At 47.9% G+C, this 27,942-nt stretch overlaps 1 protein-coding gene across 5 annotated transcripts in view; it reads left to right on the top strand.

The window, feature by feature from the left end:
* CUL2 (cullin 2) overlaps positions 1-27,942 on the top strand; it is a 267,865-nt gene that overhangs the window by 92,042 nt on the left and 147,881 nt on the right. For 4 of the 5 annotated variants that reach the window (XM_063922125.1, XM_063922123.1, XM_063922127.1 and 1 more), the window contains exons 3-5: positions 7,767-7,869; positions 14,422-14,516; positions 16,512-16,617. In XM_063922125.1, the coding sequence (XP_063778195.1) occupies positions 7,767-7,869; positions 14,422-14,516; positions 16,512-16,617 (304 nt within the window). The remainder of the gene's footprint in view (positions 1-7,766; positions 7,870-14,421; positions 14,517-16,511; positions 16,618-27,942) is intronic. The other variant, XM_063922128.1, reaches the window with a different exon arrangement.

Below are 27,942 nucleotides of genomic sequence, written 5' to 3'. Positions count from 1 at the left end.
GATAGGGCAGAATTGAGGACTCGTCCCCAGTTTCTCCCTAAGGTGGTATCAGTTTCTCACTTGAACCAACCTATTGTGGTGCCTGCGGCTACTAGGGACTTGGAGGATTCCAAGTTACTGGACGTAGTCAGGGCCTTGAAAAATTATGTTTCCAGGACGGCTAGAGTCAAGAAAATTGACTCGCTATTTATCCTGTATGCACCCAACAGACTGGGTGCTCCTGCTTCTAAGCAGACTATCGCTCGCTGGATCCGTGACACGATTCAGCAGGCGCATTCTGCGGCTGGACTGCCGCATCCTAAATCAGTGAAAGCCCATTCCACAGGGAAGGTGGGCTCATCTTGGGCGGCTGCCCGAGGGGTCTCGGCTTTACAACTTTGCCGAGCTGTTACGTGGTCAGGGGCAAACACGTTTGCAAAATTCTACAAATTTGATACCCTGGCTGAGGAGGACCTTGAGTTCTCTCATTCGGTGCTGCAGAGTCATCCGCACTCTCCCGCCCGTTTGGGAGCTTTGGTATAATCCCCATGGTCCTTTCGGAGTTCCCAGCATCCACTAGGACGTCAGAGAAAATAAGATTTTACTCACCGGTAAATCTATTTCTCGTAGTCCGTAGTGGATGCTGGGCGCCCATCCCAAGTGCGGATTGTCTGCAATACTTGTAAATAGTTATTGCTGACTAAAGGGTTATTGTTGAGCCATCTGTTGAGAGGCTCAGTTGTTTTCATACTGTCAAACTGGATATAGTATCACGAGTTGTACGGTGTGATTGGTGTAGCTGGTATGAGTCTTACCCGGGATTCAAAATCCTTCCTTATTATGTCAGCTCGTCCGGGCACAGTGTCCTAACTGAGGCTTGGAGGAGGGTCATAGTGGGAGGAGCCAGTGCACACCAGGTAGTCATAAATCTTTCTAGAGTGCCCAGCCTCCTTCGGAGCCCGCTATTCCCCATGGTCCTTTCGGAGTTCCCAGCATCCACTACGGACTACGAGAAATAGATTTACCGGTGAGTAAAATCTTATTTTTTGTGCCACCAGTGGCACCTTGGGATCTTAACGTGGTGTTGAGTTTCCTGAAATCTCACTGGTTTGAGCTGCTTAAGACCGTGGAGTTAAAATATCTCACGTGGAAAGTAGTCAAGATTTGGCGGCTTTGTCATGTAAAAGCCCCTATCTGGTTTTCCATATGGACAGGGCAGAATTACGGACTCGTCCGCAATTTCTGCCAAAGGTGGTGTCATCTTTTCATTTGAACCAACCTATTGTGGTGCCTGCGGCTACTCGTGACTTGGAGGATTCCAAGTTACTAGATGTAGTCAGGGCTTTGAAGATTTATGTAGCCAGAACGGCTGGAGTCAGCAAACCTGACTCGCTGTTTATTCTGTATGCATCCAACAAGCTGGGTGCTCCTGCTTCAAAGCAAACTATTGCTCGCTGGATCTGTAACACGATTCTGCAGGCTCATTCTGCGGCTGGCTTGCCGCCTCCAAAATCAGTAAAAGCCCATTCCACAAAGAAGGTGGGCTCTTCTTGGGCGGCTGCCCGAGGGGTCTCGGCATTACAGCTTTGCCGAGCAGCTACTTGGTCGGGTTCAAACACTTTTGCAAAGTTCTACAAGTTTGATACCCTGGCTGAGGAGGACCTTGTGTTTGCTCATTCGGTGCTGCAGAGTCATCCGCACTCTCCCGCCCATTTGGGAGCTTTGGTATAATCCCCATGGTCCTTACGGAGTCCCCAGCATCCACTAGGACGTTAGAGAAAATAAGATTTTACTCACCGGTAAATCTATTTCTCGTAGTCCGTAGTGGATGCTGGGCGCCCGTCCCAAGTGCGGACTTCTTCTGCAATACTTGTGTATAGTTATTGCTTAAATAAGGGTTATGTTATGGTTGCATCAGGTTTGTCTGATGCTCTGTTGTTGTTCATACTGTTGACTGGGTATGTTATCACAAGTTATACGGTGTGATTGGTGTGGCTGGTATGAGTCTTACCCTGGATTCCAAAATCCTTTCCTTGTAATGTCAGCTCTTCCGGGCACAGTTTCCTTAACTGAGGTCTGGAGGAGGGGCATAGAGGGAGGAGCCAGTGCACACCAGTAGTACTAAATCTTTCTTAGACTGCCCAGTCTCCTGCGGAGCCCGTCTATTCCCCATGGTCCTTACGGAGTCCCCAGCATCCACTACGGACTACGAGAAATAGATTTACCGGTGAGTAAAATCTTATTTTAAACCTACCGGTAAATCTTTTTCTCCTAGTCCGTAGAGAATGCTGGGCGCCCGTCCCAGTGCGGACATATTTCTGCATGACTTGTATATAGTTCTTGCTTACATAAGGGTTATGTTACAGTTAAGATCAGTCGTTGACTGATACTGTTTGTTCATACTGTTAACTGGTTGGGTATATTCCAGGTTATACGGTGTGGATTGTGTGGGCTGGTATGAATCTTGCCCTTAGATTACCAAAATCCTTTCCTCGTACTGTCCGTCTCCTCTGGGCACAGTTTCTCTAACTGAGGTCTGGAGGAGGGGCATAGAGGGAGGAGCCAGTGCACACCCATTCTAAAGTTCTTTTAGGTGCCCATGTCTCCTGCGGAGCCCGTCTATACCCCATGGTCCTTACGGAGTCCCCAGCATTCTCTACGGACTAGAAGAAAAAGATTTACCGGTAGGTTTAAAATCTTATTTTCTACTAGTATAGCCCATAATGAGACTGAAACACAGGTTTTGAAAAAATCTGTGGAGGTTTTATCTGGTTCTGTTCCCACTTCCTCAAAATCCCCTGGTGTGTTCCCAAAGAAACGTGCGCTAGCCCAGATTATGCAAGTCGACACGGATACTGATTCTGACATGGCAGACTGTGATGGGGATATGCAGGGGGTTGAGGCTTCCCTTGTAAGAGTGGTGCAGCTTCTGATTGAGGCCATTAGGGATGTGTTACACATTACTGACAAACCACCTGAGCAGGTTGAGGAGGCTTACTTTACAGACAATAAGAAAGCCTCCCTGACCTTCCCTACGTCTAAAGAATTAAACGCATTATTTGAAAAATCTTGGGAAAATCCAGAGAAAAAATTCCAGATCCCAAAAAGGGTTCTCGTTGCATTTCCTTGCCCTGAGGATGATAGGAAAAAGTGGGAAAACCCACCTATAGTTGAATCTTCTGTATCTAGACTGTCAAAAAAAGGTGGTTTTACCTGTCCCTGGGTCTACGGCTATGAAAGAGTTTGAAACTACGCTCAAATCCATATACACTGCTTCAGGCGAGGCGTTGAGGCCCACTATTGCCTGTGCATGGATATCTAAAGCCATAGTAAAGTGGTCAAGCACATTACTAGAGGAATTAGGTTCTATGGATAGAAGTGACATTGAATTGTTTTTACGTAACATGCGGGTTTCATGGCGGAGGCCATGAAGGACCTGGGTCATCTGAATGCAAGGACATCTTCCATGGCTGTCTCAGCATGCAGGGGACTCTGGCTGCACCAATAGTTGGCAGATGCGGAATCCAGGAGAAGTGTGGAGAACCTACCCTTCACAGGTCAGGCTCTATTTGGGGAAGTATTGGATGCGTGGATCTCCACGGCAACCGCTGGTAAGTCAACCTTCTTCCCTCAGCCACTCGGACAATGAAGAAATCCTTTTCTACGTCCACAATGCAGTCCTTTCGGACTGCAAAAGCTAAAAAGTCTAAGCCTTCTACCACTTTCTTCAGAGGTGGTTGGGCTAATTCCAAAAAACTTGCAACCGCAGGTTCCCAGTAACAGAAGCCTGCCTCTGTTTCCTCAAAATCCTCAGCATGACGGTGGACCTCACAGCCTGGAGAACGAGCAGGTGGGAGCGAGTCTCAGACGTTTCAGTCACGTCTGGGTGTCATCCGGTCTGGGTACCTGGGTACAGGATATTGTGTCCCAGGGATACAGACTGGAGTTTCAAGAGCTCCCACCTCACAGATTCTTCATATCAGGCCTACCAGATTTGCAGACAGATTGTCATTGTTCCAGTTCCACCTCATCTGGAAAACAAGGGTTACTATTCAAACCTATTTGTGGTACTGAAACCAGATGTTTCGGTCAGACCAAATTTTGAACCTGAAGTCGTTAAACCCTTATCTGAGGGAATTCAAGTTCAAAATGGAGTGTCTGAGAGCGGTGATTTCAGGTCTGGAGGAGGGAGAATTTCTGGTATCCCTGGATATCAAGGATGCGTACCTCCACATTCCGATTTGGCCGCCACACCAGGCTTATCTCAGATTTGCGCTGTTAGACAGTCACTATCAGTTCCAGACACTGCCGTTCGGCCTCTTCACGCCACTGAGGGTGTTCACCAAGGTAATGGCAGAGATGATGATTCTCCTCCGCAGGCAAGGAGTGAATATAATTCCATATCTGAACGATCTGCTGATAAAACTGTCCTCTAGGGAGAAGTTGTTGCATAGCATTGCTCTCACGATTCGATTACTCGGGGATCATGGATGGATCCTGACTCTTCCAAAGTCACATTTGGAGCTGACAAGGAGATTGTCTTTCCTAGGTATGATCCTCAACACCCAAGTACAGAGGGTGTTTCTAACGGCAGGGAAAGCGGTGATACAATCAATGGTCCGGGGTGTCTTGAAGCATGCCCGGGTATCTGTCCATCAGTGCATTCGCCTTCTGGGGAAGATGGTTGCCTCCTACGAGGCTCTACAGTACGGAAGATTTCATGCACGGGCCTTCTAACTGGATCTCCTAGACAAGTGGTCGGGATCTCACGTACACATGCACCAGAGGATACGTCTGTCGCCGAAAGCCAGGATCTCACTCCTGTGGTAGCTAGATTTGCCTCACCTTCTAGAGGGCCGCAGGTTCGGAGGGTATGAACTGGATCCTTCTAGCCACGCATGCAAGTCACATAAGTTGGGGCACAGTCACCCAGGGGGAATCCTTCCAAGGAAGGTGGTCAAGTCTGGAATCCATTCTTCCAATAAACATCCTGGAGCTAAAAGCCGTGTACAACGGTCTTCGACAAGCGGCGCACCTTCTGCAAGATCAGGCCATTCAGGTGCAGTCGGAAAATGTGACGACGATGGCCTACATAAACCGAGAGGGCGGAACGAAGAGCAGAGCTGCAATGTCAGACAAGAATCCTCCTCTGGGCAGAAAAGCACGCGGTGGCGCTGTCAGCAATCTTCATTCCGGGAGTGGACAACTGGGAAGCGTACTTCCTCAGCAGGCACGATCTCCATCCAGAGGTGTTCAGAGGTGACAAGTCTTTGGGGTGTACCTCAAATAGACATGATGGCCTCACGTCTCAACAATAAGCTTTGGAGGTACTGTTCCAGGTCGAGAGACCCACAAGCAGTGGCGGTGGACGCCCTGGTAACTCCGTGGGTGTTCATGTCAGTGTACGTGTTCCCTTCACTTCCACTCATTCCAAGGATTCTAAAGCTCATAAAGAGAACAAGAGTTCAGGCTATCCTCATTGCTCCAGACTGGCCAAGAAGGGCTTGGTACGCGGATCTTCTGGAATTACTGCTGGAAGATCCGAGGCCTCTTCCTATTCGAGAGGACCTTCTGCAACAGGGGCCGTTAACTTATCAAGACTTACCGCGGCTACGTTTGAAGGCATGGCGGTTGTCCGCCAGATCTTGGCTCGGAAAGGCATTCCGAACAATGTTATTCCTACCCTGATACAGGCTCGGAAAGGAGTAACGTCTAAACATTACCATCGGTTTTGGAAAAAGTATGTGGCTTGGTGTGAATCCAAGAAGTTTCCTACGGTGGGGTTTCAACTTGGACGGTTTCTCGTCTTCCTGCAGGCAGGTGTGGATATGGGCCTGCGTTTGGGATCCTTAAAGGTCCAGATTTCGGCCTTATCCATTTTCTTCCAGAAACAACTGGCTTCCCTCCCTGAGGTTCAGGCTTTCTTGAAAGGGGTTCTGCACATCCAGCCTCCCTTAGTGCCTCCTATGGCACCCTGGAATCTTAACATGCTGTTGCAGTTCCAGCAATCGGATTGGTTTGAGCCTTTACAGGAGGATGAGGTCAAGTTTCTCACTTGGAAGGCGGTCACACTGTTGGCATTAGCATCTGCTAGGCGTGTGTCTGAATTGGGCGCTTTGTCCTGCAAAAGCCCCTACTTCATTTTCCATGAAGATAGAGTTGAGCTCAGGACGCGTCGGCAATTTCTTCCGAAGGCTGTGACGGCTTTTCATATCAACAAACCTATTGTGGTGCCAGTTGCTACTGACTCCTCAATTCCATCTAAGTCCTTGGATGTTGTAAGGGCTCTGAAGATCTATGTAAAGAGGATTGCTCGTCACAGAATGTCGGACTCTTTGTCCTGCATGATCCCAGGAAAGTTGGGTGTCCTCCTTATAAGCAGACGATTTCTCGCTGGATTAGGTTCACTATCCAGCATGTATTCTACGGCAGTATTGCCGTGTCCAAAATCTGTTAAGGCCCACTCTACTCGTAAGATGGGTTCTTCCTGGGCGGCTGCCCGGGGTGTCTCGTCTTTACAACTTTGCCGAGCGGCTACTTGGTCAGGGTCGAATATGTTTGCTAAGTTCTATAAGTTCGATACTTTGACCAAACTTTAGGCCCTCAGAGGCCAATCAATTCTGCAGGAACCTCTTCGCTCTCCCTCCCATTTTGGGAGCTTTGGTACATCCCCATGGTACTAATGTGGACCCCAGCATCCTCTAGGACATAAGAGAAAATAGGATTTTATTTATCTACCGGTAAATCCTTTTCTCGTAGTCCGTAGAGGATGCTGGGCGCCCGCCCAGTGCTTCATTATCCTGCAGTGGTTACTTGGTTCAGTACTGCTTTGTACCTGGTTAAGTACTGTGTTGTTACTTGGTTAAATACGGTTGTTCAGCTGTTGCCGAGTATTCAAGCTTGTTAGCTTGCTTTGCCTAGTATGTGTTAGCTGATGTGAATCTCACCACTATCTGTGTAACATCCTTCTCTCGAAGTTGTCAGTCTCCTCGGGCACAGTTTCTATACCGAGTCTGGTAGGAGGGGCATAGAGGGAGGAGCCAGCCCACAATATCAAACTCTTAAAGTGCCCATGGCTCCTGGTGGACCCGTCTATACCCCATTGTACTAATGTTGACCCCTACATTCTCTACGGACTACGAGAAAAGGAGTTACTGGTAGGTTATTAAAATCCAATTTTTGCCCGTTTATTGGTCGAATTTACATTCAACGCCCAAGATTTTTTTCGATTGGTTGAAAAATCTGCACGGGCAGAAACCACTTGGATCGGCGAATTCGCCACAGAGCCGCGTTTTTAATCAAATTTGCGGGCCTTTTCAACAGTTTTTCGGTCCGTTTCCATGCTGATTCAACAAAAAGAAAATGGACCAAAAAAACTGTCAAACGCCAGCTATTGAATACCCAGAAGTCGAAATTAGTGCGATTTTCCAGCTGTCTGAAAGTTCAGCACTAATTCAATATACCCCTTAATTGCAGTGTAAAAATAAAGCAGCCAGTATTTACCCTGCACAGAAACATTACCCACCCAATCTAAATCTTTCAGCACGTTACATCTGCCCCACCTGCAGTGCAACATGGTTTTGCCCAATTGCTAAATGTTTTGGTTTGCTAACTCTGAATAACCCCATGTTTTTATTTTGAACATACTGTTGTCTTTACTTAAAGACTAACATCTTACTAGTTTGTTGTCAATAATCATTCAGACTTAACAAATCTTTCTTTGCTTTTACTTTAAATACTGTAGCTGAAGCGCTTCTGTTAATGCTTTCTTTAACACCTATATCCAGAGATATTTATGCATTGTGTGTTGCCTATCCAGAACCCCTTGGAGAGAGATTGTATACAGAAACTAAAACCTTTCTGGAAAACCATGTTTTGCAGTTGCATGCGGTAAGAAGTCTTTATACTGTATCTGTGAGAATTATGATTTACCAAGATGCAATTGATCCCAATATTTACTGATGAACTGTGTGTAAGCCCTTGGATCTGACACACTGTTACAGTAGATTTGACAGCTGGCTTCTAATTTAGATGGGCTCTGCCCTGGTGTACATTGCAGTCTATACCTCCTGTTCTGAAGCTAACGTACACACACGCAGTCATCTGTGCTCCAGGCTCTATCCATCCAAATGGCAATCACAGCTGCACTTTGTTGTGTCCGAGGGGAGAAGTCGCGTAGGATTCCCCTAAGCTCCCTGGCAGCTTCCCAGGCGGCAGAATCACATACAATACATCATATGCGTCCTTTTGGATACGATGTATCATATGCTACCACAGCCAAAGCACCGGGATCCGACATATGTATATATGTATAGTGCAGCCCCTGCAATCTCCGACTCTGATCTGATGAGCACAGGACCGTGCATCGGATTGGAATCTGAGGTAAAACACCTGCGATTTGCCACTTTTCATCCAATTTATCTGCCTGATCGAAATAGGATGAAATTGGCCCAAATCACACAAGCGTATGGGCACCATTAGTGTGTACAGCACAGCAGTGATGCCTTGCAATGTACCGAAGAGGAGAGTACTTAATGAATGTTTCTCTTACGTCCTAGAGGATGCTGGGGACTCCAAAAGGACCATGGGGTATAGACGGGATCCGCAGGAGCTTGGGCACACTAAAAAAAGACTTAAGACTGGGTGTGAACTGGCTCCTCCCTCTATGCCCCTCCTCCAGACCTCAGTTAGACTTTGTGCCCAGGAGTGACTGGATGCACACTAGGGGAGCTCTACTGAGTTTCTCTAGAAAAGACTTTTTGTTAGGTTTTTTTATTTTCAGGGAGCACTGCTGGCTACAGACTCCCTGCAGCGTGGGAGTGAGGGGAGAGAAGCAGGACCTACTTCTGTGAGTTTCAAGGCTCTGCTTCTCGGCTACTGGACACCATTAGCTCCAGAGGGTTCGATCACTTGGTGCGCCTAGCTGCTTTTTCCCGGAGCCATGCCGTCACCCCCTCACAGAAGACAGAAGACAGAAGTCGGGTGAGTATGAGAAGATCAGAAGACTTCAGGACGGCAGAAGACTTCAGTGACGGAAGGTACAGCACAGCGGTAACGCTGTGCTCCATGCTCCCACACACTATACCAACGGTACTTCACTGGGTGCGGGGGGTGCGGGGGGGGGCGCCCTGGGCAGCATGTTACTGAAGTTTCTTAGGGCGGCACAAAGATTGTGGGTGCCTTGGCACTGTGTACAGACCCCCGCCGGCATTTTTAAACAGATTTGAATTTGGCGGGCCGAAGCGCTCCGGGAAGGGGGCGGAGCTTCGTCCCGTAGCTCACCAGCGCCATTTTCCCTGTAACACGCGGCTGAGGGATAGAGACGCTGCGGGGACCTCCACGCTTCTCCAAGTAACGGGGGGGGGGGGGGGGGGGGCTTTTTCAGAGGGGGGCCGCAGTGTGGTGCTTAAAATTGAGATAAGGCAACGCTGGGTACATATATCGTTTTTTGCGATATATGGGCGCTGAGGTGTGAGCTGGCATACTCCCTCTGTGTCCTCTATCTGGGTTTTATTGTAGGCCTGTCACCTAGCAGGGATGTTCTGTGTGTTGCGGTGTGTCGGTACTACGTGTCGGCATGTCTGAGGCTGAAGCTTATTCACCGGAGGAGGTTATTGGGGGAGCGGATGCGGGGCTAGAGTTGGGACTGTCGACGTAGTTGACACCTGATTTGCTAGCATTGCTCAGTACGATAAACTCGAATGTAGCTTCCTTATCAAAGAGATTAGATAAGTCTGAGGCACAGACCCATGTGTGGAAAAAGTCCATGGAAGAGGCTTTGTCTCAGGTTCAGACTCCGTCTGGGGCGCAAAAGCGCCCATTTACTCAGGTGGTAGATACTGATACCGACACGGACTCTGATTCCAACGTCGATTTCACTGAGGCAGCGTTACATCCACGTTTAGTTAAGAGTATTCAGTACATGATTGTGGCTATAAAAGATGTTTTACACATTTCTGATGAACCTGCGGTACAGGAAACTAGGATTTGCTTGTTCAAGGGAAAAAAACCTGAGGTGAAATTTCCCCCCTCTCATGAAATGAATACTCTTTGTGAAAAGGCTTGGGAGTCGCCGGATAAGAAATGGCAGATTCCCAAGAGAATTTACATGGCGTATCCTTTCCCCTCTGATGACAGGGAAAAATGGGAGGCATCTCCAACTGTTGACAAAGCTTTATCTCGTTTGTCTGAGAAAGTGGCGCTTCCGTCTCCTGACACGGCAGCTCTCAAAGATCCGGCGGATCGCAAGCTGGAGACGTCTCTGAAGTCCATTTTCGCTAATTCGGGTGCATTGCTCAGACCCGCTGTGGCGTCGGTATGGGTGAGTAGTGCTATTGCTAAATGGGCTGAGAATTTAGCTAATGATATGGATACTCTGGATAAAGATAATGTCCTTCTAACTCTTGGTTATATTAAGGACGCTGCAGATTACATGAAGGATGTGGCGAGGGACGTCTGTCTCTTGGGTTCAAGAACCAATGCCATGTCGATATCAGCCAGGAGGGCCCTGTGGATCCATCAATGGAACGCTGATACCGACTCCAAGAGGGCTATGCAAGCGCTACCCTTCAAAGGTACTGTCTTGTTTGGGGACGGCTTGGCTGACCTGGTCTCGACCGCGACTGCGGGTAAGCCCTCTTTTCTTCCTTATGTTCCCACACAACAGAAAAAGTCACCACATCAGCAGATGCAGTCCTTTCGTCACAATAAATACAGGCGTGGAAAAGGTTCGTCCTTCCTCGCTTCAAAAGGTAGAGGAAGGGGAAGGAAACCTTCTGCAGGTTCAGACGCCCAGGACCAAAAGTCCTCCCTTGCTGCTACCAAGTCCACCGCATGACGCTGGGGCTTCCCTGGGGGAGTCCGAACCGGTGGGGGGCCGTCTACGAAGTTTCAGTCAGGTCTGGATTCAATCAGGCCTGGATCCCTGGGTACTAGAGATCGTGTCTCAGGCATACAAACTGGAGTTTCAGGAGATGCCCCCTCACCGGTTCTTCATTTCGGCATTACCAGTAGATCTTCCGGACAGGGAGGTGGTGCTAGCAGCGATTCAAAAACTGTGTCTACAGAGGGTCATTATTCCCGTTCCCTCGTCTCAGGAGGGGGAGGGGTTCTACTCGAGCCTCTTTGTTGTGCCGAAACCGGACGGTTCGGTCAGACCAATTCTGAATTTAAAATCCTTCAATCCATACTTGACAGTTTTCAAGTTCAAGATGGAATCCCTTCGAGCTGTGATCTCCAGCCTAGAAGGGGGGGATTTTATGGCGTCAGTCGACATAAAGGATGCCTACTTACATGTCCCGATATATCCTCCGCATCAGGCTTTACTCAGGTTTGCGATACAGGATTCTCATTACCAATTTCAGACGTTGCCGTTTGGGCTTTCCACGGCTCCGAGGATTTTCACCAAGGTCATGGCTGAAATGATGGTGCTTCTTCGCAAACAAGGGGTTTCAATTATCCCGTACTTGGACGATCTCCTGATAAAGGCGTGGTCCAAGGAACGATTACTGAAAAGTGGGGAGTTGTCTCTATCGGTCCTGCGACAACACGGATGGGTCCTCAATTTGCCGAAATCCCAGTTGATTCCGACCACTCGGCTTACGTTTCTGGGCATGATTCTGGACACGGAGTTACAGAAGGTATTCCTTCCAGAAGAAAAGGCTCTGGAATTGCAGACGATGGTCAGAGAACTTCTGAAGCCGTCGAGTGTGTCGATACATCATTGTACTCGGGTTCTGGGGAAGATGGTTGCGGCGTACGAAGCCATTCCATACGGCAGATTTCACGCCCGCGTGTTTCAGTGGGACTTGCTGAGCAAATGGTTCGGGTCTCATCTACACATTCACCGGAAGATAAGTTTATCTCCCAGAGCCAGAATTTCTCTCCTGTGGTGGCTACAAGTGAATCACCTCCTGGGGGGACGTCGATTCGGTATCCAGGAGTGGGTACTTCTGACAACAGATGCAAGTCTCCGGGGCTGGGGCGCAGTCACCCAAGGAAGAAATTTCCAGGGAAAATGGTCGCCCCAGGAAGCCTGTCTCCACATAAATGTTCTAGAGTTAAGAGCCATTTACAATGGCCTGCTCCAAGCAAGAAGTCTTCTTCAGGGTCGACCGGTCCTGGTACAGTCAGACAACATCACAGCGGTGGCCCATATAAACCGGCAAGGCGGAACAAGGAGCAGAGCGGCAATGGCGGAGGCCACAAAGATACTTCGCTGGGCGGAACAACACGTCAGCGCACTGTTAGTAGTCTTCCTACCGGGGGTGGACAACTGGGAAGCGGATTTCCTCAGCAGACACGACCTTCATCCGGGAGAGTGGGCTCTGCACCAAGAGGTTTTTGCAGAAGTGACAGGACGCTGGGGAATTCCGTTGATAGACATGATGGCGTCTCGGCTCAACAAGAAGCTCCCGAGGTATTGTTCCAGGACAAGGGACCCACAAGCCACGGCGGTGGACGCCCTGGTGTCTCCGTGGGTCTTCCAGTCGGTGTATGTGTTCCCTCCTCTTCCTCTCATTCCAAAGGTGCTGGGGATCATTCGTCGAGCAAGGGATCAGGCGATTCTCGTCGTTCCAGACTGGCCAAGAAGGGCCTGGTACCCGGATCTTCAGGACTTGCTGGTGGAAGATCCTTGGCCGCTTCCTCTAAGAGAGGATCTGTTGTTACAGGGTCCATGTGTGTTTCCGGACTTACCGCGGCTGCGTTTGACGGCATGGAGGTTGAGCGCCAGATTTTAGCTCGTAAGGGTATTCCCAGGGAGGTCATTCCAACTCTCATTAAGGCTAGGAAAGAGGTTACGGCGAAACACTATCACCGTATCTGGAGAAAATACGTTTCCTGGTGTGAGGTTAAAAAGGCTCCTGCGGAGGATTTTCACTTGGGTCGTTTTCGACACTTTTTACAGGCGGGTGTAGATGCAGGCCTGAAATTGGGTTCCATCAAAGTACAAATTTCGGCTTTGTCTATTTTCTTTCAGAAAGAGTTAGCTACCCTCCCAGAGGTTCAGACTTTTGTGAAGGGTGTAATGCATATCCGTCCACCGTTTGTTCCGCCTGTAGCGCCATGGGACCTTGATGTCGTTTTGCGGTTCCTCATGTCTTCCTGGTTTGAACCTTTGCGGAAGGAAGAATTAAAATTTCTCACTTGGAAGGTGGTTATGCTTTTGGCGCTGGCATCTGCCAGGCGAGTATCGGAATTGGCAGCTTTATCTCATAAGAGTCCATACTTGATTTTTCATGCGGATAGGGCGGAATTGAGGACTCGTCAACAATTTCTACCAAAGGTGGTTTCGTCATTTCACATTAACCAACCTATTGTGGTTCCGGTAGCTTCGGAAGAAGTGGCGATTCCAAAATCTCTGGATGTTGTAAGAGCGTTAAAAGTTTACGTTTCTAGGACAGCTGTTACTAGAAAAACTGAAGCGTTGTTTGTTTTGTATGCGGCCAACAAGGTTAGTCATCCCGCGTCAAAACAGACTATTGCACGCTGGATTTGTAGTACGATCCAACAGGCTCATTCTTCGGTGGGGTTACCGGTGCCGAAGGAGTTTAAAGCCCATTCTACCAGAAAGGTGGGCTCACCTTGGGCGGCTGCCCGAGGTGTTTCGGCACTACAGCTTTGCCGAGCGGCTACTTGGTCGGGTTCGAACACTTTTGCTAAATTCTATAAGTTCGATACCCTGGCCGATGAGGACCTGGCGTTTGCTCAGTCGGTACTGCAGAGTCGTCCGCACTCTCCCGCCCGTTCTGGAGCTTTGGTATAATCCCCATGGTCCTTTTGGAGTCCCCAGCATCCTCTAGGACGTAAGAGAAAATAGGATTTTGGTACTCACCGTTAAATCCTTTTCTCCTAGTCCGTAGAGGATGCTGGGCGCCCGTCCCAGTGCAGACTCTTACTTGCATTATGTATATTTTCTTACTGGTTAAGTTAGCTATACATGACTTGTGTATTGGTTTGTTACAGCTGGTTGCTGGAGTTTTATGCATACTGTTATCTGGTTTGGTGTTATTCCGGTTGTACGGTATGTTTATGGTGTGGGCTGGTAATTTGGTAGCCCTTAGTTAAGACAAAAATCTTTCCTTGTAGTGTCCGTCTCTCCTGGGCACAGTTCCTATAACTGAGGTCTGGAGGAGGGGCATAGAGGGAGGAGCCAGTTCACACCCAGTCTTAAGTCTTTTTTTAGTGTGCCCAAGCTCCTGCGGATCCCGTCTATACCCCATGGTCCTTTTGGAGTCCCCAGCATCCTCTACGGACTAGGAGAAAAGGATTTAACGGTGAGTACCAAAATCCTATTTTTCTAATCCCCATAAATTTGAAAACCTTTTTTTAAAGCATTGTTGTTCTTTCTAAAATGTTTTCTCTAAATAATGATGTTCCTTTAAAGATAATACAGTTCTGGCTTTCCTTTAACTGAGCGGTTTATAAATTTGTGTTTCTCAGAAAGTATTGGGATCAGCAGAACAAGTCCTAGTAGTTTATCACAGGTCCTGGGAGGAATACAGCAGAGGAGCCGACTACATGGACTGTTTATACAGGTAAATGTGGCATAAAAACAATGTTTTGCCTGTATTGTGTACTTTATTCATCTATAATACACATGTGATGTTCATATAGGTATAATATCTCTCTCTCTCTCTCTCTCTCTCTCTCTCTCTCTCTATATATATATATATATATATATATATATATATATATATATGTGTGTGTGTGTGTATGTATATATATATATATATATATATATATATATATATATATATATATATATATATATATATATATATATATATATATATGAAATATCCATATTTACTGAGGGCACCGGGGCAGGTAACTTCCTGAAGGAGTGCCGGGCTAACCTTTCCAAATATATATATATATATATATATATATATATATATATATATATATATATATATATATATATATATATATATATAGACCATTCACTCATTGCTGTCAATTATTGCAGATGTTATATATAGATAAAGATAAAATCCTTTATCTCCATGTAATCCCAGCCATACTTGATGATGTTGAGATCAGGGCACTGTTGGGGCAATATCATCACTTGCAGAACTCCTTGCTCTTCTTTAAGCTGTAGATAGTTCTTATTAACATTGCCTGTATGTTTGGGGTCGTTGTCCTGCTGCAGAATACATTTGGAGCCGGACAGACGCCTCCCTGATGGTATTGAATGATAAGTACATGCTTGTATTTCTCAGCATTGAAGCACAACGAAACGGGAAACGTTGAGGACTGTAGATGCAGTGGTCGGCCAAGAAAACATAGTGTGTCAGATAAAAGACGCATCATGCTTAATTCCCTTTGAAATTGGAAGATGTCCAGCAGTGCCATCAGCTCAGAACTGGCAGAAACCAGTGGGACTCTGGCACACCCATCTATTGTTTGGAGAAGTCTGGCCAGAAAAGGTTTTCATGGAAGAATTGTGGCCAAAAAGCCATACCTTCGACGTGAAAACAAGCGACTCAATTATGCATGAAAACTGAGGAACCGGGGTGCAGAAAAATGGTAGCTGGTGCTCTGGACTGATGAGTCAAATTGTGAAATATTTGTCTGTAACAGAAGGCAGTTTGTTCACCGAAGGGCTGGAGAGCGGTAAAGCAATGAGTGTCTGTAGGCAACAGTGAAGCATGGTGGAGGTTCCTTGCAAGTTTGGGGATTGCATTTCAGCAAATGGAGTATTGGATTTGGTCAGGATTAATGGTGTCCTCATTGCTGAGAAATCCAGGCAGGCACTTATCCATCATGCAATACCATCAGGGAGGCACCTTGTGGACACTATCATCTAAATTTTTCCCGATTTCCCCCCACCCCATAGGTATGCTTAATTCTTGAAATTGTACGCAATCGAACATCACTTTCGTACATCAACAGCAATTCAATTACACTTAAATATTTCCCAAACCCTCTCACTGGAAAGTGGTATGTGAGAGGCTGAACAATTTATCTGCTTTTAGTACATTGGTTGCCCTCATGCTGTAGGTTATGGGAAGGCACTTTGTAAGCTCAAAGGTTTAGCGTAATAAACTAGTTCAAACAGTGGCCATCATAATGAAGAGCCAGTCCAGTTGGTGAGGCCAAAGGAATATGTTAATTTGGAACAGAAGGAAAATGAATATAGATGGTGATGGTGAAACGGTTAGACCATAAGCTGTATTATCTGTTTCCTGGCAAATCAGTCTGTAATTTTGCCATAATAATTAACAGTAGCTGATCTAAGATTACAGTGACTTCTTGGTTGATCGCCCTACTCTTCCCCCAACCCCCCTCTCCCCCATCTTCCTTGCTTTTCATTCTTCCACTTCCTCCCATTGCACTGTTCCACTTTCTTACTTTTTTCTAACGTACTATAATGGTTACTGTTTGCCCTGTAAGCTAGTACCTAAACTGTACTTTGTGGTGTTCAAGCATCTTTTTATTTGATGATCTCAATAAAAAATCTGTTACACACAAAAAAATGATTGCAATGAACCTTGTCCTAAAAGGTAATAATGATTCTTGCACCTCAGGTATCTCAACACACAGTTCATAAAAAAGAACAAGCTGACAGAAGCGGACCTGCAATATGGCTACGGTGGTGTAGATATGAATGAGCCACTGATGGAGATAGGAGAAGTGAGTACACTATTAGATAATGAGTTTCCTATAAGATATCACGCTTTTTTAGCTGAGACGCCAACTGTCAGAGTGCTACTTTATGTTTTACTACCCAGAGGAGGATTTACTTCAAGGCAACCTAAGCTGCTGCTTAGGGCTCCTGTTGGTCTCAGGGGGCCCGCCGACAAGGCTGTATAAAGGGAATTTCTGGCAAACCACAAGCCTCACCGAAATTGTCCAAGAGCTGAGCTGGCTGAATACTCCCAGCAGGCTGTCAGTAATTAGACAGCTATTGGGTGCCGGCTCCAGCGCATGCCTGTGTCCCCAGTCCTGCAGTACTGTGCATGTGACCAGAGCCAGGATGTGCACAGAAAAAAAACATGAGCTCATCCAGTGTGCTTTATTACAGTATTTTTTTACATTTTATATAACATCCACCACCTACTTCAAATTCTAATCAGGCGTGAGTGGTGGATGGTGGTGGTGGGGGGGTAGACAGTGTAATTTTAAGTACAGTGTCTAACATCTGCCTGCAACAGTAATTGCTGGGGAGGAGGCACATACTGATTGGTGATACAGTATATCAATATGCTATAATACTGCATTTGTGTATGGGAGATGCTGGCTACAATCAGTGGGGTACTGATATATAATCAGTACAGTCACACTGACTGAGGGGTGTAATAATGGGTATTATAAGGGATGGGGGACCTACTAAGCTGTTATAATCCGTAAGGGGCAGTCACCACTAATGTAATTGGGTATAATAATAAGTATTATAAGGTATGGGTGCCTGCATTATATATCAGTGCCCCTCCACACACACACACACATATACTGGGTAGCACATAAACCATCCCCTATTAGCAGGTCCCCCATCCCTTGTAATATCTATTATTGCACCCCTCAGTGACTGTGACTGTATTGACTATATATCAGTGACTTTAGTACGACTCCATAATACGAGGTCTGACAATTAAGTTAGCGAACTGGCTACCATGCAGTAGCGGATTTACCTGTAAGCATCACAAGCTGCCACAAGGGCCCAGAGGGTCCCAGGGGGCTCACCGACAGATCATGGAGTCGGGAGGGCATTTCTGATTTCCGCTGAAAATGTCAGCGTTCTGGTCTGGCTTTATACTCCCAGCAGGCTGTCAGTGACTAGATATATGCCAGGTGTGATTTTAAGGGCAGCACAGATTGGGTAAGTAGAAAATTCTAAGATTGCCCCATTTGTATTTTCTCTAACGTCCTAGTGGATGCTGGGGACTCCGTCAGGACCATGGGGAATAGCGGCTCCGCAGGAGACAGGGCACAAAAGCAAGCTTTTAGGATCACATGGTGTGTACTGGCTCCTCCCCCTATGACCCTCCTCCAAGCCTCAGTTAGGGTTTTGTGCCCGGCCGAGAAGGGTGCAATCTAGGTGGCTCTCTTAAAGAGTTGCTTAGAAAAAGTTTTTAGGTTCTTTATTTTCAGTGAGTCCTGCTGGCAACAGGCTCACTGCATCGAGGGACTTAGGGGAGAGATTTTCAACTCACCTGCGTGCAGGATGGATTGGATTCTTAGGCTACTGGACATAGCTCCAGAGGGAGTCGGAACACAGGGCTCGCCCTGGGGTTCGTCCCGGAGGCCCTGGGGTTCGTCCCGGAGCCGCGCCGCCGACCCCCCTTGCAGATGCTGAAGATGAAGCGGTCCGGAACCAGGCGGCAGAAGACTCTCAGTCTTCATCAGGTAGCGCACAGCACTGCAGCTGTGCGCCATTGTTGTCAGCACACTTCACACAGCGGTCACGGAGGGTGCAGGGCGCTGGGGGGGGGGCGCCCTGGGCAGCAATGTATAATACCTGTATGGCGAAAATACATCACATATAGCCCTTGAGGCTATATGGATGTATTTAACCCCTGCCAGATATCTAAAACTCCGGAGAAGAAGCCCACCGAAAAGGGGGCGGGGCCTATTCTCCTCAGCACACAGCGCCATTTTCCCTCACAGAAAGGCTGGTGGGAAGGCTCCCATGCTCTCCCCTGCACTGCACTACAGAAACAGGGTTAAAACAGAGAGGGGGGGCACTGATTTGGCGATATGTATATATATTAAAATGCTATAAGGGAGGAACACTTATATAAAGGTTGTCCCTGGATAATTATAGCGTTTTGGTGTGTGCTGGCAAACTCTCCCTTTGTCTCCCCAAAGGGCTAGTGGGTCCTGTCCTCTATCAGAGCATTCCCTATGTGTGTGCTGTATGTCGGTACGTGTGTGTCGACATGTATGAGGAAAATATTGGTGAGGAGGCGGAGCAAATTGCCTGTAATGGTGATGTCACTCTCTAGGGAGTCGACACCGGAATGGATGGCTTATTTATGGAATTACGTGACAATGTCAACACGCTGCAAGCCGGTTGACGACATGAGAGGGCCGGCGAACAAATTAGTATCTGTCCAGGCGTCTCAAACACCGTCAGGGGCTGTAAAATGCCCATTTACCTCAGTCGGTCGACACAGACCCAGACACGGACACTGATTTCAGTGTCGACGGTGAAGAAACAAACGTATTTTCTTTTAGGGCCACACGTTAAGGGCAATGAAGGAGGTGTTACATATTTCTGATACTCCAAGTACCACAAAAAAGGGTATTATGTGTGAGGTGAAAAAACTACCTGTAGTTTTTCCTGAATCAGATAAATTAAATGAAGTGTGTGATGATGCGTGGGTTTCCACCGATAGAAAATTATTGGCGGTATACCCTTTCCCGCCAGAAGTTAAGGCGCGGTGGGAAACACCCCTCAGGGTGGATAAGGCGCTCACACGCTTATCAGAACAAGTGGCGGTACCATCTACGGATAGGGCCGTACTTAAGGAGCCAGCTGATAGGAGGCTGAAAAATATCCTAAAAAGTATACACACACATGCTGGTGTTATACTGCGACCAGCGATCGCCTCAGCCTGGATGTGCAGAGCTGAGGTGGCTTGGTCGGATTCCCTGACTAAAAATATTGATACCTTTGACAGGGACAGTATTTTATTGACTATAGAGCATTTAAAGGATGCATTTCTATATATGCGAGATGCGCAGAGGGATATTTGCACTCTGGCATCAAGAGTAAATGCGATGTCCATATCTGCAAGAAGATGTTTATGGACACGACAGTGGTCAGGTGATGCAGATTCCAAACGGCACAAAGATGTATTGCCGTATAAAGGGGAGGAGTTATTTGGGGTCGGTCCATGGGACCTGGTGGCCAGGGCAACTGCTGGAAAATCCACTGTTTTTTACCCTAAGTCACATCTCTGCAGAAAAAGACACCGTCTTTTCAGCCTCAGTCCTTTCGTCCCTATAAGAGTCATATCTGCCCAGGGATAGAGGAAAGGGAAGAAGACTGCAGCAGGCAGCCCATTCCCAGGAACAGAAGCCCTCCACCGCTTCTACCAAGTTCTCAGCATGACGCTGGGACCGTACAGGACCCCTGGATCCTACAAGTAGTATCCAAGGGGTACAGATTGGAATGTCGAGAGGTTTCCCCCCTCGCAGGTTCCTGTAGTCTGCTGTACCAATGTCTCCCTCCGACAGGGAGGCAGTATTGAAAACAATTCACAAGCTGTATTCCCAGCAGGTGATAATAAAATTACCCCTCCGACAACAAGGAAAGGGGTATTACTCCACACTATATGGTGGTACTGAAGGCTAGGTGAGACCTATTCTAAATCTGGAAAATTTGAACACTTACAAGGGTTCAAATCCAGATGGAGTCACTCAGAGCAGTGATAGCAAAGAACAAGGGGACTATATGGTGTCCCGGGACATCAGGGATGCTTACCTCCATGTCCCAAAATTTGCCTTTTCTCACCAAGGGTACCTCAGGTTCGTGGTACAGAACTGTCACTATCAGTTTCAAGACGATGCCGTTGGATTGTCCAAGGCACCCCGGGTCCTTACCAAGGTAATGACCGAAAGGAGGATTCGTCTTCAAAGAAAATGGACGACCTCCTGATAAGAACAAGGTCCAGAGAACAGTTGGAGGTCGGAGTAGCACTATCTCAAGTAGTTCTACGACAGCACGGGTGGATTCTAAATATTCCAAAACCGCAGTTGTTCCGACGACACGTCTGCTGGTCCTAGGGATGATTCTGGACACAGTCCAGGAAAAGGTGTTTCTCCCAGAGGAGAAAGCCAGGGAGTTATCCGAGCTAATCGGGATCCTCCTAAAACCAGGAAAAGTGTCAGTGTATCATTGCACAAGAGTCCTGGTAAAAATGGTGGCTTATTACGAAGCGCTTCCATTCGGCAGATTTCACGCAAGAACTCTTCAGTGGGATCTGCTGGACAAATGGTCCGGATCGCATCTTCAGATGCATCAGCGGATAACCCTATATCCAAGGACAAGGGTGTCTCTCCTGTGGTGATTACAGAGTGCTCATCTTCTAGAGGGCCGCAGATTCGGCATTCAGGATTGGATGCTGGTGACCACGGAGGCCAGCCTGAGAGGCTGGGGAGCAGTCACACAAGGAGTGTGATCAAGTCTGGAGAATTCTCTCCACATAAATATACTGGAGCTAAGAGCAAATTTATAATGCTCTAAGCTTAGCAAGACCTCTGCTTCAAGGTCAGCCGGTATTGATCCAGTGGGATAACATCACGGCAGTCGCCCACGTAAACAGAAAGGGCGGCACAAGAAGCAGGAGGGCAGTGGCAAAACTGCAAGGATTTTTCGCTAGGCGGAAAATCATGTGATAGCACTGTCAGCAGTGTTCATTCCGGGAGTGGACGACTGGGAAGCAGACTTCCTCAGCAGGCACGACCTCCACCCGGGAGAGTGGGAACTTCATCGGGAAGTTTTCCGCATGATTGTGAACCGTTGGGAAAGACCAAAGGTGGACATGATGGCGTCCCGCCCGAACAAAAATGGGACAGGTATTGCGCCAGGTCACGAGACCTTCAGGCGATAGCTGTGGACGTCCTGGTAACACCGTGGGTGTAACAGTCGGTGTATGTGTTCCCTCCTCTGCTTCTCATAACCAAGGTATTGAGAATTATAAGACATAGAGGAGTAAGAACTATACTCGTGGCTCCGGATTGGCCAAGAGGGACTTGGTAACCGGAACTTCAAGAGATGCTCACAGAGGACTAATGGCCTCGGGAGCTAAGAAGGGATTTGCTTTCAGCAAGTACCATGTCTGTTCCAAGAGGAACCGTGGCATCGGCCTTTAAGAAAGGACCTGCTCCAGCAGGGACCTTGTCTGTTTCAAGACTTACCGCGACTGCGTTTTGACGGCATGGCGGTTTGAACGCCGGATCCTAAGGGAAAAGGCATTCCGGAAGAGGTCATACCTACCCTGGTCAAAGCCAGGAAGGAGGTGACCGCACAACGTTATCACCACATGTGGTGAAAATATGTTGCGTGGGTGAGGCCAGGAAGGCCCCACGAAAAAATTTCAACTAGGTCGTTTTCTGCACTTCCTGCAAACAGGAGTGTCTATGAGCCTCAAATTGGGGTCCATTAAGGTTCAAGTTTCGGCCCTATAGATTTTCTTCCAGAAAGAATTGGCTTCAGTTCTTGAAGTCCAGACGTTTGTCAAGGGAGTATTGCATATACAGCCCTTGTGTGCCTCCAGTGGCACAGTGGGATCTCAACGTAGTGTTGGGATTCCTCAAATCATATTGGTTTGAACCATTCAAATCTGTGGATTTGAAATATCTCACATGGAAAGTGACCATGCTGTTGGCCCTGGCCTGGGCCAGGCGATTGTTAAAATTGGAGGCTTTGTCTTACAAAAGCCCATATTTGATTTTCCATTCGGACAGGGCAGAACTGCGGACTCGTCCCCAGTTTCTTCCTAAGGTGGTGTCAGCGTTTCACCTGAAACAACCTATTGTGGTGCCTGCGGCTACTAGGGACTTGGAGGACTCCAAGTTGCTAGACGTTGTCAGGGCCCTGAAAATATATATATATATAATTCCAGGACGGCTGGAGTCAGAAAGTCTGACTTGCTGTTTATATTGTAGGCACCCAAAAAGCTGGGTGCTCCTGCTTCTAAGCAGACTATTGCTCGTTGGATTTGTAGTACAATTCAGCTTGCACATTCTGTGGCAGGCCTGCCACAGCCCAAATCTGTAAATGCCCATTCCACAAGGAAGGTGGGCTCATCTTGGGCGGTTGCCCGAGGGGTCTCGGCTTTACAACTTTGCCGAGCAGCTACTTGGTCAGGGGCAAACACGTTTGCTAAATTCTACAAATTTGATACCCTGGCTGAGGAGGACCTGGAGTTCTCTCATTCGGTGCTGCAGAGTCATCCGCACTCTCCCGCCCGTTTGGGAGCTTTGGTATAATCCCCATGGTCCTGACGGAGTCCCCAGCATCCACTAGGACGTTAGAGAAAATAAGATTTTACTTACCGATAAATCTATTTCTCATAGTCCGTAGTGGATGCTGGGCGCCCATCCCAAGTGCGGATTGTCTGCATTACTTGTACATAGTTATTGTTACAAAAAATCGGGTTATTATTGTTGTGAGCCATCTTTTTTAGAGGCTACTTCATTGTTATCATACTGTTAACTGGGTTCAAATCACAAGTTGTACGGTGTGATTGGTGTGGCTGGTTTGGGTCTTACCCGGGATTCAAGATCCTTCCTTATTGTGTACGCTCGTCCGGGCACAGTACCTAACTGAGGCTTGGAGGAGGGTCATAGGGGGAGGAGCCAGTACACACCATGTGATCCTAAAAGCTTGCTTTTGTGCCCTGTCTCCTGCGGAGCCGCTATTCCCCATGGTCCTGACGGAGTCCCCAGCATCCACTACGGACTATGAGAAATAGATTTATCGGTAAGTAAAATCTTACTATCACCTCTTGGCAACTATTATCTCTGGGGTCATACGTGCCCTACACACTTGCCGATTAATTTCAATTTTGAATACACACTGATATGAGCGATTTATCATTGATTACTGAACAAGATCGTTCATATCTCCCGCACACATTGGCAAGTGTGTAGGGCGCATTACACCCTTTACAAGAGAAAGGAGCCAGATCTCAGGATATATGTGCCAGACTCCCACCAATCCCCCCCCCCCTCCCCCCTCCCCCCTCCCCCCTTCCCCCGGAATGTAGTAGAGGTCCAGGTGAATCTTTTTGTACGAATAGCTTATATGGTAAAGGAAATGTAGAACCAGTTGTACACACAAATTCTAGGAAATATGGACTGCTTGTTCTAGCTATACTTTTGTGGTATTACTACCTGTAGCACAAAGAAAGATTAAGGGGGGGGGGGGGGGGTATTCAATTAGTGCCGTTTTTTGACTAGTAGAAAAAACTGCTCTTTCCACCCATTTTTAGGTCGAATTTACATTCGACCTATTCACTGCCCGTGCCATTTTTCTCCAGCGGTCGAAAAATCCAGCACTGGTGAAAACCACGTGTATCAGTGAATTTGCCGCAGATACACGTTTTGGCAAATTTGGGGGTTTTTGACACAATTTTCGCCTATGCTGATTCTAAAAAAAAAAAAAAGGTGAAACGGCATGGGTGAAAATGGATTAAAAAACGGCGAAAACGCCTGCAATTGAATACCCTGTGTCGAATTAGTGCCGTATTTTTCGACCAGTTGAAAAAATGGCACTTAATTGAGTACCCCCCTAAGGGGCTTATTCAGGTTGACTGACAAACTAAAAAAGAACACTAATGGACAAAACCATGTTGCACCGCAGGTTTGGCAGAGGTAATATGTACAGAGAGATTTAGATTTGGGTGGGGTGTGTTCAAACTGAAATCTGAGATGCAGTGTAAAAATAAAGCAGCCAGTATTTACCCTGCAGAGAAACAATATAACCCAGCCAAATGTAATCTGTCCCACAGTGCTCACAACCCATTCTGCGATCGCATTGCCTGTCAATCAGGGTGGAGGGACGGGAGGCAAGGACTGTGTCCCAGATGCAGTTTCCTTTGCCTCACAAGATGCACTGCGACTGCAACTCTGTGTATGCTCGGGCTTACTCAGCCTGCAGTCGCAGATGAACGGTCGCAATGTTCATCCGGAACTGCGATTGCAGAGATCGAAAATGCAGGAGGAAGGTGTTATGTACCGCCCCCTGCATTTGCATTGCAAAAGGATTACATTTGCAAAGCTGATCCATACTGAATTAGGCCCAATGAGTGGCAAGCTTAAACGCTGAACACAGTCCTTGCGTTACTGTATTTCTCTGACGTCCTAGTGGATGCTGGGAACTCCGTAAGGACCATGGGGAATAGCGGCTCCGCAGGAGACTGGGCACAACTAAGAAAGATTTAGGACTACCTGGTGTGCACTGGCTCCTCCCTCTATGCCCCTCCTCCAGACCTCTGTTATAATTTTGTGCCCGGCCGAGCTGGATGCACACTAGGGGCTCTTCTGAGCTTCTAGAAAAGAAAGTATAAATTAGTTTTTTTATTTTCAGTGAGATCTGCTGGCAACAGACTCACTGCTACGAGGGACAGAGGGGAGAGAAGCGAACCTACCTGCTTGCAGCTAGCTTGGGCTTCTAGGCTACTGGACACCATTAGCTCCAGAGGGATCGAACACAGGCCCAGCCTCGGTCGTCCGGTCCCGGAGCCGCGCCGCCGTCCCCCTTGCAGAGCCAGAAGCAAGAAGACGTTCCTGGAAATCGGCGGCAGAAGACTTAGGTCTTCATTAAGGTAGCGCACAGCACTGCAGCTGTGCGCCATTGCTCCCCATGCACACCACACACTCCGGTCACTGATGGGTGCAGGGCGCTGGGGGGGGGGGCGCCCTGGGCTGCAATAAGAGTACCTTACTTGGCAAATTACCACATAATATAGTCATTAAGACTATATATGGGTAAAATCCCCTGCCATAACTTCCATAAAAAAGCGCGAAGTCCGCCGAAAAAGGGGCGGAGCTATCTCCCTCAGCACACTGGCGCCATTTTCCCTCACAGCTCCGCTGGAAGGACGCTCCCCAGGCTCTCCCCTGCAGTTTCCAGACTCCATAGGGTAAAAAAGAGAGGGGGGGCACTAAATTTAGGCAAATCTGTGTAATATTAGCAGCTATAGGGGAAAAATCACTGTGTGTAGTGTGAATCCCTGCATTATATAGCGCTCTGGTGTGTGCTGGCATACTCTCTCTCTGTCTCCCCAAAGGACTTTGTGGGGTCCTGTCCTCAGTCAGAGCATTCCCTGTGTGTGTGTGTGTGTGTGTGGTGTGTCGGTACGGCTGTGTCGACATGTTTGATGAGGAGGCTTATGTGGAGGCGGAGCAGGGGCCGATAAATGTGATGTCACCCCCTGCGGGGTCGACACCTGAATGGATGGACATGTGGAAGGAATTACGTGACAGTGTCAACTCCTTACATAAAAGGTTTGACGACATAGCAGATGTGGGACAGCCGGCTTCTCAGCTCGTGCCTGCCCAGGCGTCTCAAAAGCCATCAGGGGCTCTAAAACGCCCGCTACCTCAGATGGCAGACACAGATGTCGACACGGATACTGACTCCAGTGTCGACGATGATGAGACTAGTGTACATTCCAATAGAGCCACCCGTTACATGATTACGGCAATGAAAAATGTGTTGCACATTTCTGATATTACCCCAGGTACCACAAAAAAAGGGTATTATGTTTGGGGAGAAAAAACTACCAGTGGTTTTTCCCCCTTCTGATGAATTAAATGAAGTATGTGAAGAAGCGTGGGCTTCCCCCGATAAGAAACTGGTAATTTCTAAAAAGTTACTAATGGCGTACCCTTTCCCGCCAGAGGATAGGTCACGTTGGGAGACATCCCCTAGGGTGGATAAAGCGCTCACACGCCTGTCAAAGAAGTTGGCACTACCGTCTCCGGACACGGCCGCCCTAAAGGAACCTGCTGATAGGAAGCAGGAGGCTATCCTGAAGTCTGTATATACACACTCAGGAATTATACTGAGACCGGCTATTGCTTCAGCATGGATGTGCAGTGCTGCAGCTGCGTGGTCAGATTCCCTGTCAGAAAACATTGATACCCTAGACAGGGACACTATATTGCTAACCGTAGAGCATATTAAAGACGCTGTCTTATACATGAGAGATGCACAGAGGGATATTTGCCGGCTGGCATCTAAAATAAACGCAATGTCCATTTCTGCCAGGAGAGGATTGTGGACTCGGCAATGGACAGGAGATGCAGATTCTAAAAGGCACATGGAAGTTTTGCCTTACAAGGGTGAGGAGTTGTTTGGGGATGGTCTCTCGGACCTCGTTTCCACAGCAACAGCTGGGAAGTCAGCATTTTTACCCCATGTTCCCTCACAGCCAAAGAAAGCACCGTATTATCAGGTACAGTCCTTTCGGCCCCAGAAAGGCAAGCGGGTTAGAGGCACGTCCTTTCTGCCCAGAGGCAGAGGTAGAGGGAAAAAGCTGCAACATACAGCCAGTTCCCAGGAACAAAAGTCCTCCCCCGCTTCCTCTAAGTCCACCGCATGACGCTGGGGCTCCACAGGCGGAGCCAGGTACGGTGGGGGCCCGTCTGAAGAACTTCAGCAACCAGTGGGCTCGTTCACGGGTGGATCCCTGGATTCTACAGGTAGTATTTCAGGGGTACAAGCTGGAATTTGAGACGTCTCCCCCTCGCCGTTTCCTCAAATCTGCCTTGCCGACAGCTCCCCCGGACAGGGAGGCAGTGCTGGAGGCGATTCACAAGCTGTATTCTCAGCAGGTGATAATCAAGGTACCCCTCCTTCAACAAGGACGGGGTTACTATTCCACAATGTTTGTGGTACCGAAACCGGACGGTTCGGTGAGACCCATTTTAAATTTAAAATCTTTGAACACTTATATAAGAAGGTTCAAGATGGAATCGCTCAGAGCGGTGATTGCAAGCCTGGACGAGGGGGATTACATGGTGTCACTGGACATCAAGGATGCTTACCTGCATGTCCCCATTTACCCTCCTCACCAGGAGTACCTCAGATTTGTGGTACAGGACTGTCATTACCAATTCCAGACGTTGCCGTTTGGTCTGTCCACGGCACCGAGGGTATTTACCAAGGTAATGGCCGAAATGATGATACTCCTTCGGAAAAAGGGACTTTTAATTATCCCGTACTTGGACGATCTCCTTATAAAGGCGAGGTCCAGGGAACAGTTGTTGATCGGAGTAGCACTAGCTCGGGAAGTGCTACAACAGCACGGCTGGATCCTGAATATTCCAAAGTCGCAGCTGGTCCCTACAACGCGTCTACTGTTCCTGGGGATGGTTCTGGACACAGAACAGAAAAAAAGTGTTTCTCCCGGAGGAGAAGGCCAAGGAGTTATCGTCTCTAGTCAGAGACCTCCTAAAACCAAAACATGTGTCGGTGCACCACTGCACGCGAGTCCTGGG

Source organism: Pseudophryne corroboree, chromosome 5 (genome assembly GCF_028390025.1).
Source record: "Pseudophryne corroboree isolate aPseCor3 chromosome 5, aPseCor3.hap2, whole genome shotgun sequence".
Lineage (NCBI taxonomy): Eukaryota > Metazoa > Chordata > Amphibia > Anura > Myobatrachidae > Pseudophryne > Pseudophryne corroboree.
This window is presented reverse-complemented; position numbering and strand designations above follow the sequence as displayed.